The sequence below is a fragment of the Sardina pilchardus genome, chromosome 22 (assembly GCF_963854185.1).
Source record: "Sardina pilchardus chromosome 22, fSarPil1.1, whole genome shotgun sequence".
In the NCBI taxonomy this organism is placed as follows: Eukaryota; Metazoa; Chordata; class Actinopteri; order Clupeiformes; family Clupeidae; genus Sardina; species Sardina pilchardus.
Genome location: NC_085015.1, coordinates 29,168,099 through 29,185,393, shown reverse-complemented (window position 1 = coordinate 29,185,393; position 17,295 = coordinate 29,168,099). Strand labels below are relative to the sequence as shown.

Here is a 17,295-nt window from a genome sequence, read left to right as displayed (position 1 = left end):
CCTGGCTGCAGTAATGAAATGTATAGGGTAACAGCTGGGGTTGAGAAACTTTTTCCTCGCAGGGTATTTTGACAAGGAACCAGCCCTCAACGCATGGTTAGTCCTATCTGCCTTAAAACTGCCCAGCCCTCCGACAGCCCAAGGACTTCGAGTCTGTAGAGAGAGCTGTGCTTTTGACACAACAGGGTCGTTGATTAGGGTTAATTATGAAAGACTGAAACCTGAGTCCATTCCATCAGTTTTCGTCTTTTCAAGTGATGCTACCGTATGGTGTAGGGCAAACCGATAGACACCACCGATGCTATCTGCCACAAAAACAGGGCGCTGAAACGCACACGCCAGGCAGGGGCTTAGCTGTTATCCCCAGCATGTCTACTAGGCAAAAGGCTGGATGTAACGTTGTCGTCAAAATACAAAAAACGTATATTCGCATACACACACAAATAAAGCTAACTGTAGGCTTTAGCGTTCAACAAAACAAACTGACACACTGGGACATATAGTCACAAAACAAGCTAGCTAGACAACAAACGATCCAACCTAGGGAAAGGGCTCACTTCCAGCCTCTAAACACGTTAGAAACACGTCAAACTAGGTCAAACTAAACAAGCCAGCACTCTGACCATAGACTGCATATTAAGTCATGACTCCGACGATATATCACATTTCGATCATAATGCGTTTATAAGCTGCTAACAACCACAGCGGGTCTGTTACACATGTCCCTTTCTACTCACCCTGAAGCTAGCTGATGTTCACCGTCTCAGGGCAGATTGTTAATGCAGTTCAAGTTCAATTTCTGAGTTCAAATCGCAGAAATAGCTGTCCATAGTACGAGGTATCCGTGGAATATCCATCCGTGCAAAATCCATCAGTGCAATTAGGGATGCACCGATCCGATATTTGGATCGGATATCGGCCCCGATATGAACAAAATAGCTGGATCGGGGATCGGAAAAAATGAGCCGATCCATGGGCCGATCAGAATTTAATATAGTCTCAAAAAAAGGCTGAGCCATGACGCGCAACCAGCCATTAAGCGCCGCTATAGCAGCAGCTCACTGCTGCGGGTTAGAGTGTGCCTCACCTCACTGTGTGCTCTGAGTGTCTAAATTCATGGATGGGATAAATACAGATACCAAATTTATGTCATAGGATCAAAAGAATATCTATAGCCTACTAACCACCATTTGTCATAGATTAATTACGATCTTCATGCGTTTTGTTGCATTTAGGCAACACGTTTAATGTGTAACAGTCAACACAAAATAGGCTACTCAAACTAAACACATTGTCATTTTCATCTCATCTGTATAAACTGTTCTTGGTATAAAGACATGCAAATGTTCAAATTGGCTGTTAAAAACGTATCATTTATTAGATAAAACGTAGCATTTATTAGATAAAACGTACAACTTCTACCGTTTACCACCATTCAAACTCCGTGTGAACTAATTAGTTTATCGTGGGGAAACTGCGGGACCGTACCACTATGAGTAAATAGAGGGGATTCGCGGGCGACACCATTTTGGCAGGGGTGTTTCAATGTATGTCACTAATATGGGATTTTTATCTGCAAAATTGTTTTTTGTTAGATTTATTATTTAGTAATAACTGTGAACTTGAATTTGAATGCTGTTCCAAGTTGCTGCTGGTGTACAACTGTTTATTTTTAATACTAGTAATATAATCAATAATGATGATAATAATAATAATAATAATAATGATAATAATAATAATACATTACCTTTATATCTAAGTGTTATTTTGTTAGATTTTTTAGGAAAGTAATGTTTAGTTAGGGAAAGAATGAAGAATCAAGTCAAGCCTGATGCCTTTAGTCTTTTCCACATGGTGAGGTATACAGTTTATTAATTAACAATGGTATCGGATCGGTATCGGATATCGACCGATACGCAGAGCCCAGGCATCGTATCGGTATCAGGACTGAAAAAGTCGGATCGGTGCATCCCTAAGTGCAATATCCATCCGCATCCACAACTCTGCACTAGCCTACAATACACGGCAAAACTTCTCAGTGCGTCGGAGTAAGTGGCGTGCAGATAACTTAGCAAGCGATTTCCTTGTCGGTCAGTAGCTACGTGATGGCACAAATATCTGAATGCTTAACAATAAACATAGCCTTAACTCGACAAAGGTGTCTGCCAAATCCCATAACCATAACTCAAAACAGCTGTGTCATTCTGATCAGATTATGCAGCCATGCCTATTCTGCTTACTGCACATTAATTATAGGCTAATATTATACATCAGTATTCCTTATTGACTAGCTGGAATTATTTTGTTCCCTTTCATCCTATGTGTAAAGCAAGCATGTGTGGGCATAATTGGGCATTATAGGATTGCATGTTGAACGGCCAGGCTGGATGAAAAATGTGAGAACCAGTTTCAACGCTACTCCTTATCAAACTGCTATATGATGATGAAATTGATCATCTGTATTTTATTCTCTCTACCCCCTGCCTTGTCAACAAAATTATTCTACTCGTGATTTCTGTTTAACTCGTAGGCTATTATAGGGGTTATCGCCGCAAAGTGACAGCAACATGCGTCTGACTCCTGTCAAAGGTTTTTTTTTTTTTAAACTTAAGGGCTGCTGGGGCCTGAAACTGTCGTCCCCCATCTGGTGATAGTCAGACACTACATGCCTGGACATCAGATCCTCAAATGTGTAACCCATGGCATTAAAATTAATAATTTTCGTGAGTATATCATATGCTGCAGCTGTTGCTTCTGAGGTCCTACCATGCCAGTGACGTCACTGGAATTGATAGTGTTCTAATACTAACAAACACATTTTTGTGTTGCTTAAAAAAGGCTATGTATTGATTTTCTTTATTAAAAATTTTAGTGCAATTTATTTGTAATTGTGATGACTAACACTTAATCAAAGTTAATTATTTCAGTTCAGTTCATCTTTAACTTTAACTGGAATGTTTCAGCTTTAAACTGTCTACCTTCACACTATCAACTTTCTTTAACCCTCTGGAGTCTAAATCTCCCCCTGGGGATTTGAAAAACTGTTCCAAAAACACATCTCAATCTTTGCTAGTTTTTGTCCTAGAAACATATAAGGGACACCATTCGAAACCTTTAATCAACTAGTATCCAAATATATATGTTTTAAAAGAGAATGTATCAATGGCACTTTGTAAAAACAATAAAAGAAAACCCTAGGATTTCAGTCCTCTCACCTGCAGCAGGCCCATTCAAAAAGCCCATTGAACTTAATTTGCATTTGAAAGTAGTGGTGCAACGGATCATAATTGATCCGTGATCCGTTCGGATCAGTATCTTCGGTTCGGCACACACATGATCCGCGGATTGATTTATAATAATTATTATTAATAATGTCCGTGTGTTCTTTTGAAGTAACATGCGTGTCCACAAGGCATGCTTCTAGTTCCTCCCTCTGCTCCCCTAGCCTGCCTGCGCGTCTTTTCTGCTCTCACACACGTTATTAGCGGTCATGCCATAACCAGCAATACATGGCTGCTAGTTTAAGTGCTGATGTGGCTGCACAGCAGCAACACAATAATAGCCTAATATCAAGTTAGTTTGTGCACACTTAAAGGGATATTCCGCCATTTTTGGAAATACGCTCATTTTCCACCTCCCTCGAGCAAAACAATCGATATTTACCTTGTTCCCGTTCATCCAGCCATTCTGTGAGTCTGGCGATACAACTTTTAGCTTCAGCCTAGCATAGATCATTGAATTGGATTAGATCATTAGCTTCTCGCCTGCTAGCTTCATGTTTAAAAGTGACTAAGATTTCTGGAAATTTTCCCATTTAAAACGTGTGTCCTCTCAAGTTAGAAAGTGCAATAAGACCAACTGAAAATGAAACCTGGCGTTTTTCTAGGCTGATTTGACATGGAACTACACTCTCATCTGGCGTAATAATCAAGGCAACTTACAAACTACTGGCACTACTACTGCTTGTTGTCTATGGGGACTATTTTCAGATGCTGCGTACGATATCACTGCGCCTATGGTACGTTTGCAAGTTGCCTTGATTATTACGCCAGATGAGAGTGTAGTTCCATGTCAAATCAGCCTAGAAAAACGGCAGGTTTCATTTTCAGTTGGTCTTATTGCACTTTCTAACTTGAGAGGAGACACGTTTTAAATGGGAAAATTACCAGAAATCTTAGTCACTTTTAAACATGAAGCTAGCAGGCGAGAAGCTAATGGTCTAATCCGATTCAATGATCTATGCTAGGCTGAAGCTAAAAGTTATATCGCCAGACTCACAGAATGGCTGGATGAACGGGAACAAGGTAAATATCGATTGTTTTGCTCGACGGGAGGTGGAAAATTAGCGTATTTCCAAAAATGGCGGAAGATCCCTTTAAATCTCTCAAGTTTGTTGCGCACCTACCTATGCTATGATATTTAGGTCATTTAGGCTTAGCCTACTGTTGGGTTCAATGTCAGCAATAAGCTACGCAACCTTGGCTAACTTGTACATCTGGAGATAGCTTGTGCTCACTAAAATCATAAAGGAGCATTGTAAGACACTCATCTCTTTTATGATCCCAGAAAGATTTTCTTCGACTTGTTAGTTTTATTAACATGTATTTTATCTAATGACATAGAAAGCATAACGAATTGCATGCACATATCCTTGTCATCATGCACTATATCCAACTTATTTTCACAAGAATGAAACCGTGAGACTGAAGGCTAATTATCCTCACGTATTTCTTAAAGCGACAGGGACTCAATTACACACACCTCCTATGCGCACTCCTACACACCACATTAAAGATATGCTAAATCAGTACACAAATGACTAAACATTTGTAGCTACTAGTAATTATGCAGATTGTGTGTGGAGGGTCAAGCAGAATCTTGAATGGCCACTGGTGTGAATGATCACACAATATTCAATATAAGGCTACTGGTGATTAACCCTCTAACCGCCTGGGTTTTTTTGGGATTTTTGCATACAAATTTCAAAAGGCCATGGCTTGAAAGTGGTCAGAGATAAAGTCCTACTGTAAATTTGAAAATCATTGAGTATGAACTAAAGTTTATGAAGGGGGTCAATTTACTCATCTAATTTGCATATTATGACGTCACAGGATGGCAATAACGTCAAATTATGCACCTTTTAGTAAATACTGGTTGTTGAACACATTTGAGCAGTTTTACTTAGATTTTTGTAATTTCTCCTACATAACAAACGAACAGGACCACAGTCACATGTAAACCAACAATAGTAAACTATTAGTATTACCACAAAACCTATGTTACTATACAATAAAGTAGCCTGGTCAAATCAGTTCCTATCGCGGGTGACTTTGTAGTTCTCCAGAGCCCTATTTTTACTAGCCCTGCTGTCTGTACCATGTCAATTACAGACACTATCATCATGATTATCACTGGCACCTAGCACACCATGCTTATTTGAACCCTCTGGCCAATATTGCTGCAGGCAGACACTGACGTACACACGCAAAGACGCACCTCCATTCACAGACGCATCTTCACTGTCACTGCAAATTACGACCGATCATAATCTCCAAAAGGCAGATATTCTCCTCCAGAATCAGAGTAGGTGAATGGCAGACCCAAGACTTCATAACACATGAGTTTGTTTTTTAACATTTGCCGTTTTTCTGCCGTTTTTCTGCTTCAATATGTCCACCGCGATCGCGCATTTTACTTCCGCGTTATAAACAGGAAATGCGTCTTCTTCTTGTGTTTCTCGCGAGTAATACAGGTACTTCCTGAAAACTTTGTTACTCAAGTTTGGGCTTGAATCGAAGCTCTGGATGTCTGCCAACTAGTGGTGGAGAGTACAAAGGAGATTTGTCACCCTACTCGGATCTACCGTCTGTTTTAATCAGTGACGTTGCTTGTCGCCGTACGGCGCCTTGGGCGGTTAGAGGGTTAAACACCAAATCAACTAAAATTGTAAAAAAAAGCATCGAAAAAGTCATTCTTGACTTAGTATCGGTATCGAAACAATAATTTTGGTATCTTGACAACACTAGCCTACTTTAAACACATGCTGAAAGTGCTTGAGCCACGTTACAACATCCCGTCAAAGACAAAACTATGTTTATTTGTCTTGTCTTGTCTTTTTTTTTTTTTTTGCTGATCCGAAAAATAATCCGATCCGTGACTCTTGATCCGAGGAACGATCCGAACCGTGACTTTTTCGATCCGTTGCACCCCTATTTGAAAGAGACACTCACTAAGTGACCCATTTAGTCTGACTTTTTTCCAATTTTGTAGTAGCCTGGCTAACGCCTACCACTTCTCAAATGAGACGTGGTCTGGCAACCAGACGTTAATTTTCTCGTATTTGAAAAAATGCCCAGATCCGTTCATTGGGCGCCATGGATGTCTATCAAATGCGCATAGCTCACCCAACTCGTTCGTATGCAACGCTAAGGGCTGCCATTGACATCAGTGTAAATCCTTTGGCGTCGAATGTAGACGCAAGAAGGCAACGGAAACTTCTCGGATGTTCTGTGATTGGTTCGCCAACATCAGGCGAACATTTGGGCGTTAGTTTCCAGACTGGCTTAGCAGCGGGATTGAAATCATCGCGCAAGGCAGTATGGGAACACCCAGGCTAATTTTGTAGTGAAACTACATAACATTTAAATGTTCTTTTTACGCATATGGAGCCAACACCATTGTTTTCAAGGTTCAAACTTCAAAAGTCTTAGCTCAATATAATAGTGTCTTTTTTACCTTTGACCTTTAACCTTTGAAAATTGTTTTTTAAATAGTTGTATTATAAGTATTTGAATTATATTTAATCGAGTCAGTACCTTTCCGGAAATGTTAGTAAAGTGTTGTTGAAGCGTTGCACAGCTGCCGCAGTGACATTTCCGGAAGGTACTGACTCGATTAAATTCATTCTGGACTCTCTATCCGACCACATAAAGACGTGGGGATACTTCGGTTTGGCTTTAGGGACCCTCTACTCACTACCACGTAAGTGTAGTGTTGTTTGGAACAGTAGAAGAGGTATAAAAATAGCGTTTTGTAGTGGCGAAAGGACCTGCCCCGGTCACTTACAACGAGTTTTGGCTAAAAACGGTGAACTCGAACTTTCTCAAAATACATCCGAATGACATGATTTTGGTGTCAACTCAACGTATGTACTCCCAATAGTCCGAAAAATTGATCTAAAGTGCATTTCACTCCGGATTATCCCTTTAACATTGCCCCAATATGACATCAGCAATTAGAATCTTACGCCAGCTGGCCAGCCACCTGCAGCCAACTGTCAGTTTCTCTAGCTTTAAGCATACAATCTCTCTGAAGACTACATATCCGGTTAAACTGTTGCCTCTGTCCACAACTTTTTCAAAATAAAAGTCCTCACTGCAATAATACACTATTAAATCATTTAACCATTGAAACTACTCAACTAGTTAACTGTTCAACCACTCCAACTGTCAGTTATCATCAACTATGCCTCCAGTCAACTATATGAAACCTCCATGTACCTAGCAACCAACATAGCAACCATTAAAATTAAGCGTTTATGACAGTTTCCATAGCAACCAACATGATTATACTACAGTATCTTCTTTATTCATGATAGTGGGCACCATGGATACCCTAGCAACAAATGTTTCAAAATAAAAGTCCTCATTAGCAAGTTAGATAGTTAGCATGGTGAGCATAGTTAGCATAGTTAGCATTTTTAACATAACCAGAGAGGGTTAAAGCGGAGCGAGAGGCCCCAACGTTCGAGCATTTCCGCGTTCTACTATTGCAAGGGGGTTGGGAGGGAATCCCCCTTTATGCAGACCAGAGTACGCCCTCGCTGCATTAATGTCAATGGGAGACTTGTGGAATGTTATCAATAAATTGGTCATTATGGCTTTCTGGATTTGTTGACGGTATTTTGGAATATTTTGTCATAATCTGTAAGTTTTTCCGATCATTTCAAGCCTAATAGTGTAATTTTTAGTGTATGGATTTGTTAAGAAAATAACTTAATATTAGACCATGCTGCTGCTGGTTACTGTCTGGTTGCTAGCTAGCTAGCTAGCCGCCTACCTAAGGTAACATTTTAAACGGAACAGTGTCATTTATTTGAAATGACAACTACCTGAATAACATTAGTGACATTAGTTAAAGTGGGTAGTTTATACTCAAGTGAACTGGCAACGGTATATACAGTTTAAGCGGAGTCTTTCAACTGTTAGTGACCTGGCACCATAGCTGTATTGTCATGGTTACTGCCATTCACTTCCATTGCTTTTTAAGCTAGCGTCCGCTAGTTAGTTAGCTCGGTTCACAGACTAATTTAATTATTCATTCCGTGTCCTATATAATGATTCATTGGTATCATGCATGCTTTTAGACGGAAATACTGTAATCACAATTATGTTTGTATGTTGTTATTGCTTATTAAGAGCGAAAGTTTATTTAGTGACGTCGCACGTATGCAGACCGGAACTGTCCCGTTTTGCTCCCATAGTAACGTATTGCGTTGCAGTATCTTGATAGTAATGAAGGATCTTTGACATAACTGTTAGAAATCATTAGCTAAGTTAGCTAGTCAACTGGGTTAGCATTGTTAGCATAATTAACATTTTTAACATACCTGTTAGAAATCATTAGTTAAGTTAGAACTGGAATGTTTAAGCTTTCAACTGTCTACCTTCACACTATCAACTTTCTTTAAACTATGCAACCACCATGTTTACCCTAGCTACACCATAGTAGCAATATCTACATTATCTATCTATACATTTTTTGCATTTTCATGCACTGGTAATTCCTTGGAATTGCATTCTAGTTCCATGGAAGGAATTACCATTGCATGTAAATGCAAAAAGGTTGCTGTTTTTGCAAAATTGTGGATAGTATTTTGGAAAATAACTCTTCATTTATTAGAATTTAAAAGACTGAAATGAAGTTGGCAACTTCAAACGAGTTGCAAGCGCTGACACTTTAGTAGCCTTCATGAAGTTCACCTACAGTGAAACGACTGGTAGGATAGCTTACATAGCCTACATATCTACGCTTAAATGCAGGTTAAAAGTAGGCCCTAGACTTAGACACCATTGGAATACGGAATAAAATCTCAAACAACGCCAATCAACGATGATGCAGCAACAGGTAGCAAATGTAAATAGCTTACAGTAGGATATTTTATTTAGGCTACACAAACATATTACAGGATGAGCTAGTATGTTCTTCGAAGTGTTTCCAAGTGTGTGATTATCCTATTAGGAATGTACAATAAGCTGTTAACAAAGGGTTTTATTTTGTGAATGATATCGAAAGATTTAAATGACAATTGCCTAGCTAAAACGAGTGGTAGCTTGCTAACAAACAAACAAACGTGGAAATGATAGCGATGCAGTTTGTAATAGAAACGACTGTGAGAACGCTTAAACCTAAATGGTGCAATTAGTAGGCCTATGTCTATCAGGTTCACTTAGAATGCTGGGTGAAGATCGGTGTCGTGTAGGCTGCTCTGTCGAGATGGCTAAAAGCTCTCGTGTAAGCCCTGTTGGCTGCAGCCGACCCCGGCATTAAACGTTAGCCTGCAGCAAATGATATTTAATTGTCGTTAGCTAAATACAGTGCTTACGTTAACGTTAGGTTAAATTGTCTTTAGCTGTTGATAACGTTACCTGGAGCAAACCGGTTACTGTAACGATATAAGCAAATCAAGTAAGGAGTAGCCTACAGCAGGAGACAAGAAGACACGTCTGGGTTTACCCGCTGTGGCATGGTAGAATGTTTTCACAGCTGTTACAGCTTAATGATTAGACGTAACAATCGATCTTTGCCGCCAAAGCATCTCAACGTTAACTCTATAGGAGTTTTTAATTATTTTATCGTAAATATCTCAAAAAGTATAAAGTTCATAAATGTGAAAAATACATTCATCAATTCTCCGTTACAAGTCCTTTGTATGAGTGTTTGAATGACTTCATGCAATGTAATTATAGCAGCAGGGCAAGGATAAGTTAGATATGGGTACAGGCATCAGTCATTGGTCAAATATATGTAAGGGATAACGGCCGACGAGGTGACCGGTTCGATGGAAATAATGGCTAGGTGGAGGTCTAGAACTCCGGCGACGTGCGAAGCACGGAGACGGAGTTACCTCCGCCGTGCCATTATTTCCATCGAACCGGTCGACCTCGAAGGCCGTTATCCCGCTTATCTCCCGTTTGTATTCATAACATGTATATTTAGAACATAGTTTTATTCCACCGTTGCGTCCGTTAACATCGCTAAAACTGTCTTGACTGCAGGGACTACTTCCCGCCACATATCAACTTTCTACTTGCAGGACAAAACTGCCGTTACTAGTTCTAAATGGATGGTTGCTATGGCCAAAAGCCAGTCGTTAGTTCTAAATGGCTGGTTGCTACGGCCAAAAGCCAGTCGTTAGTTCTATCTCTCCCGTTGTCAAGCGGGCATATCCCAGGATTCTGATTAACTTTAACTTTGAAAGATCGCTACTTTTATAGCCTACATGGCATCCAACTAGCTACAATCCACCTCCGTCATATGCTACAATGTTACTATGGTTCTGCACGTCTGTATTTCAGCTTGGATGCAACGTGACAGTTCATTTAAACTTCGCAACGAGTTTGGCGAATTAATATTCAAGTGTGCTACGGGAACTACTTCAAAGGTAGCAGGTTATACGAAGTTAATGGCCACCCCATCAGCCAATCAGAGAAGAGAATTCCATTGTTGAGGGAGATAAGGACAAAATAAGAGAAGGTAGACATAGTTATGTAAGAGTTGTAGCAGCAGTGCAAGGATAAGTTTGATAGGATGAAGGTATCCGCCACAGTCCAGTCAAGGGTATGGAGGGAGGGGTTGTGCATGTGGGCTAATGTAAAGAATAGAATAGAATAGAATATATACTTTTTTGATCCCGTGAGGGAAATTCAGTTCTCTGCATTTAACCCAATTTAACCGAATTAGTGAACGCACAGCACACAGTGAACACACAGTGAGGTGAATCACACAACCCAGAGCAGTGAGCTGCCTGCCCAACCAGCGGCGCTCGGGGAGCAGTGAGGGGTTAGGTGCCTTGCTCAAGGGCACTTCAGTCGTGGACTGGTCGGGGATCGAACCGGCAACCCTCAGGTTACAAGCCCGAAGCCCTAACCAGTAGGCCACGGCTGCCCTAGTAGCCAGTAAAGTAAACAGTGTCAACAGTACACAGTGTTGTGCAGAAATGCCATGTAAGGTGTATAGGAGGGTGGAGGTGCAGATATACTATGCATAGAAGTCCAACTCTCCTTTTCCCTTCAGTGAAGCATTGTAGAGTTGTATGGCCCTGGGTACAAATGACTTCCTCAGTCTGTCCGTTGTGCATGTCAGGGAGCATAGTCTCCAACTGATCAAGCTCTTCTGCTGTATGATAGTGCTGTGGAGTGGATGACAGTCGTTGTCCAGGATGTTGAGTAACTTGTTCAGGGTCCTTTTGTCTGATATTGAAGTGATGCACTCCAGTTCAGCTCCCACAACAGAGCTAGCCTTCCTTACCAGCCTGTCTAGTTGCCCAGCATCCCTCTTTGTAGTGCTTCCTCCCCAGCCTGCCACAGCATTGAAGAGGACGCTAGCAACTGGTAAAACATCAAGAGGAGCTTGCTGCAGACATTGAAGGACCGCAGCCTCCTCAGGAAGTGCAGCCTACTCTGCCCTTTCTTGTAGGTAGAAGTAGGGTGACCTGATAACTCTATTTACTTAATGACTATTGCTTTAATGTGTGGTGATTTGCAGCAGACTCCTGAACTCAGTCATGCCACTTCGGAGATTTACAAACTGGAGAAGCAGAATGCAAGTCTGCGTGCTGTGGTTGCTGAAATGAGAAAAGAGATGGAGAACCTGACTAGAGAACATTCTCCCACACCAATGATCAGCCACACTGAGGACAAGAAAATCCAAACTTGCCTAACGGGTGAGTCCTCCAATGGAACACATCTTATTTCAGCAACAGTTGTCATAAAATCACTTGTCATTGTGGAGGGATGATCAGAATAGGGAAGAAGGTAGTGTTAAGTGGTAAGTGCTAGATAAAACATGTCTAGTTGTTAGCAGTGCTAAGAGCGGAGGTAATCTTGATATTAGACAGCTTTTACTGATGCTGATGCTGATGCTTTTTAGCCAAAGCGACTTACAACATAGTAAACATTTTAAACTTTTTAATGCAATTCTATTCTAACAATACTAGGAACATTTAAAAAGGTAGAGTGCTGTAAGAATAAGTGCATCAATTAGTGCTGTTTCAAACAGTCAAGTCGCAGTTCTAGTCAAAATCAGAATCAGATTTTCAGCCCCCTTGTTTTCCCTTGTCAACGTTGCCATGATTGTGGCAGAGAATGTCTAATAGGGGGAGAACCACCACTCGCTAAATACTTCCGCATGGTACTGCAACTAGAGGGCGATCGCGAGCAAGTGGAGAATGAATGGAGGTGAATGGAGTTTCTCCTAAAATCCACTTTTCTCTGGATATCATTTTTTTCTGTAGAAATCGGAATATTTTATGTGAAAGGGGGGTCAAAGAAAATACACACGGCTGAGTATTAGATTTTTTAAGTCCCTTAATTGTTCTAAAAAGCCTTTCAAACAGAGACACTTATATATGAGGAGACACTGCACTGGAAAAATCGCCCATTGAAAAGCATGGGGTAACTTCGTAACGCAAAAGATGGCGGTTGTTTACACCGGTTGGCTATGGTTGCACATGTCCCGCCTCTTCCAGTGCCGTTGCTCCAATCATTTGGCCGATCCTTGGCGGTCACGCTTTTTGAAAGCTGCGTCGTGAAGAATAGAGCATGCGCAGTCCAAAATTACCAGTAAGAAAAAGGCTTTTTAAGCGTTAATTTGATACAAAACCACTAAACCTTTTCAGCGATTTTAGTCAGATTTTCATCGCGATTTCAAACATGTGATTTTTATGTCTCTTACACCTCGGAACATGGACATCCAGCTCTCTCCCCATTCATTTAGATAGAGCCTGGTCTTGTTCCGGTCAAAGTCGCTGCCCGACCCCATGGCCAATATGGCTGCCGAGTGACGTGACTTGCTCTAACACTAGAAGCGCCAAGCGCCGGTCATTTGACCGCTGACGCGTATTCCTAGAAGCGCCGTGTGGGTTTGACCTAGATATACCTAGAACTGCCGGGCTGCGGTCATTTGACCGCAGCGATTACAAAAAAAAAAAATCTTTTCACTCGATTAAATTCCAGGACCCTACGTTCACGACCTTTCCTAAATACGCGTGTTTTGTCACCCAGAATTTTTACATGATCGAAAGCACACCGGTATAAGCTAGTTTAGAGCTATTTTGCGCTCATTATGTGACAACACTATGTTGTCTCGCGTTCGGCCATGTTTGTCCAGGCTGCTATTCTCTTTTCTCACAGCAGATGTCGCAAGGGTTTCCTGACAGTCGGGCATGAGAATAATATTTTACCATAAAACATATAGTTTATATATGTGCAATATGTATTATATGTAGAGATGCACCGATCGATCGGCCGCCGGTCGGAATCGGCCGATTTTCACGTGATCGGCCACGACCGGCGACCGGCCGGTCAGTCTGAGACATGCCGATTTTATGCCAGTCAAATGCACTCGCACGTACTTGTAACAACATCACACTCACACAGCTGAGTTTGCAAAGTTTGATGAAGCTAGGCCAACAGTCAGGGCTGGATAAAGCGCTAATACTGAGTTTTTCTATGCAGTGAACGCTGTGCTTTGCCATATTGCGTGGAATTTACTATACTAAGCTGTCACTTCAGGTTACAGCGCTCATCAAAGCCCGTCCTTGCCGCTAATTGCGTGCCCACAGCTGAACCACAAGCGCTATCAATAAGCAGCGTCAGCGATAGCCTTTACTCAACTTAAGGCGAGACACGGCAGGAATAAACATAGTTTTGCTTCGGTTTGCCAACGTATCATGTATTCTTTCACACTACTACAACAACTAAGTCCGATTTACACATTTAGAGGTTTATTTCATTACCTTTTGTCTGATCACGCCTGTATATTTCTTCTAAATTCGCCAAAAGTTAGCATTCTAACGTGTCATAAACTACCGCGACCGTGATACAAAACATATCATGCCTGGTGTCGTTGGAAAGCTGTGTTTCTCCTGCATGACGTTATGCCATCCAAATATGGACACTTCCTTAGTATCCGCAAGCAATCGCGAAAGTTCAAAGAAGAGTGTGGACTGAGAATGTATGTCATTTGCTGTGTTTCAAGGCTTCTCAAAATTAGTTTTTTTGTTGTTGTCATTTTCCAACATCTCAGCCTATGTATCACTAACTTCAGTTATCAGTATTCTGAAGATATTTACAGTTGGATATTGCATATGGATGTGAGAAGAAAATAAATAGTGTTCCTAGTGCATTTCTACATGTGTGAAATTAATGTCCCACACTGGGATTAGATAGATAGATAGATAGATAGATACTTTATTGATCCCCCAGGGGAAATTCAAGACTGCAGCTGAAGAAGACTTGAAGAAGAATCTGTCTATTCACATTTTTCTACCAGCCATTGATAAGTTGATTACATTTCTAACATGTTGTATTAAAGAAAATATAGGCTAGAAAATAACTCTTTGTTTGTGCTGTAAAGTGGTTAGAAGAAATTAAATAGGAATCGGCTAAAATCGGTATCGGCCGGTCAAACTCGATGAAAAATCGGAAATCGGAATCGGCCAAAAAATTGCAATCGGTGCATCTCTAATTATATGTGATTTATTGTAATAACTATTTTTCATTTACATGGCATAGTCTATGGAGGCGATTTACAGTGGTAAAATGCGAGTTTGTTTTGAAAACGTTGCGACGTTCTATTAGGCAGGCCTACATGTGTAAAACATATTTTCAGCTGAAATTCGTCCGTCGTAGCCTATTTATGTACGTAGGGCGCGTATGCCTACGTACATTCATAGTTGTATATCTTATCTTCTATTTGTATGGAGTGAGATAGTTGTCAATATATTCGTGTCATAGATTTGATGCACGTTCGTATTTGTCTGTAGTCGTGCATGAAATAAATATTTGTGAGTTCTCAAATGAGTCCAGTCGTGCATAAAATATATTGTGTGTATTTTATCCATCAGAATACGGATGGGAAAAAAATACGAATTCAAAAATTACAAGTACGAAATCAAACTTTACAGGTAGGCTTTCATTTAGTAGCCTACGACTTCGCACAAGTGACTGAACTGTCAAAATAGCCTACGTCATCGCCACACAACCACTCTCATTGTCGTTGGTGGATGTAAAGAGCAACACCAGCACGGCCCTATTTTATATTCCAGATTTTGCTGAGAGCATGACTGAGACATTACTTGTTTGCTGGACTGATTAAGTTACGTTGCAGTGTAACGAAACTGGCAAGTGGCGCAGCGTTAACTTCCCTGACTGCGACGCTGGAGACCCGTGTTCACATCCTGGCAGGGACGTAATATTATTGTTCATTGACTGAATTCACTGACCGTTTTTGAACGTCGACGAACAATTATTTTTTGTTAATGTTTTTTAATAACAAGCTCTCTGAAATTTGTTTACCATTAACGAAAAATAATTTCGCCAGCCAATAAAAATAATTTCGCCATCTGACAAACTTTGGCTAAGCCAGTTAGACTTTTTGCATCTAAAAATAATTATATCAGAGACACCCGCGAAAAATAAACGCGAGCCTATAAACGATTCCCACTGGATACACTATCAGTATTGTGCTCGTTGCTACGATAGGCTACACAGGACTCAGTTGCATGTTCTGTAGACATGAAGTGGCAACTAAAGCCATCATCAGCCAGCCGTTATTCTCAAAGCAAATGGCTTCGGGGTCTATAGGCTACATAACACACTGTCCATTGCAAACATAGCCTATTTGAAACCGATCATTCCCCCTCCCCCATACACGTCTAACCAGTTCACTGAGGGGGGTGGGGGTCGTTTTGCTACGTGTGGACATGGTCTAGGCTACAGACATCACTGTGGCATTGACAAATGCCTCCCCACCCCCACTGCATGGCTGTAGGCTGGCTGTTTGTTGTTTACATGCAACTCGTGGAAGAATGCGCAATCATGTTTCATCGCGCGTTTTAGAATGTTCGAATTCGCCAGCGTGCGTGTAGGCCTAGTTGTGTGAATAGAAAAGAATAGAATATACTTTATTGATGCCTTGCTCAAAAGTAGGCTACTTCTGCCATAGCCTACCCAGGTCGGGGATCGAACCAGCAACTCTTTGATGTAAGGGCTGACGATCTAACCATCTAGCCCGACGGACGCAAAGTGCGCAAAAAAACACACATTCTTCTCTGTTACATTGCTCCGCGATTATTAGTCACAGCGAGATGAGACCTATATTGCATGAAAGAGCAGAACCGGGGCTTTCCAACGAGACTACACACGTGTCAAATACAATAAAATCATGAATTTAAATCAAAGTATATCATATTTACAGTCTATATTGCTCTGCGTTCACCCACGCAGCCACTGCTCTCGCTTGGATTACTCCGGGACCAGGCATCGCACAGACACGACACGCATATCAAATGAAAGAGGAGAAACAGAGCTTTCCATTGATACCAAACACATCGACCTCCTTGTGTTATTAAAACAGACGAAGTGACAAACAAATAAGAATGTCATAGCTTCGGTTACCGCTACTTTCGTTTGCTTTACTCGTGAAACCGTGGTCAAAAATATATGGCTTGCATGTCAGATAAAAGAGGATAGCTAGAGCTATCCACAGATACCAAATACAACCTTCTAGGCCATAAAACAGACGAAGTGGCAGCAAAATAATAACTGTAACATTAATATAATAGCCTATGAATTACCTCATGTGGTAATGGCACGTTGTTTGAAAAAAAAGTTAAATACCGCCACTGCGACCATGAAAAAAAAAATGTCGTGGGCTTTATTCAGATCGAACCGCGTAACTTAGGCTAGCATACAAACTTGATCACCCCCCGTGGATGCTCATAGCCCCCCCACTCGTTGCCCTCTGGCGCCGAGCCTGCTTTGTCCCTTCATAACGTTAATGTGTGTCTCAATCCATAATCACGAATTCACATAGAAGTTATCTTAAATTGTAGAAACAATAGGCCTATAGCTGTTTTTCAGCAGACATCGAAACATAGCCTACACATTCGCAAAACGGAGAATATCTTTTTCACTCATCATTTTTAATTAGCCTAGGCTACTTCTCGCGCCTATGCCTGCTCAGCATTTCTGCTCTCTCTATCTCCCTCCCTCCGAGGTAGCTAGACCCTAG

General features: G+C 41.0%; 1 protein-coding gene across 3 annotated transcripts in view; it reads left to right on the top strand.

Moving 5' to 3' along the window:
• ccdc57 (coiled-coil domain containing 57) overlaps window positions 1-17,295 on the top strand; it is a 205,147-nt gene that overhangs the window by 132,479 nt on the left and 55,373 nt on the right. For 2 of the 3 annotated variants that reach the window (XM_062526216.1, XM_062526218.1), the window contains exon 11: window positions 11,767-11,944. In XM_062526216.1, coding sequence (XP_062382200.1) covers window positions 11,767-11,944 — 178 coding nt within the window. The remainder of the gene's footprint in view (window positions 1-11,766; window positions 11,945-17,295) is intronic. The other variant, XM_062526217.1, reaches the window with a different exon arrangement.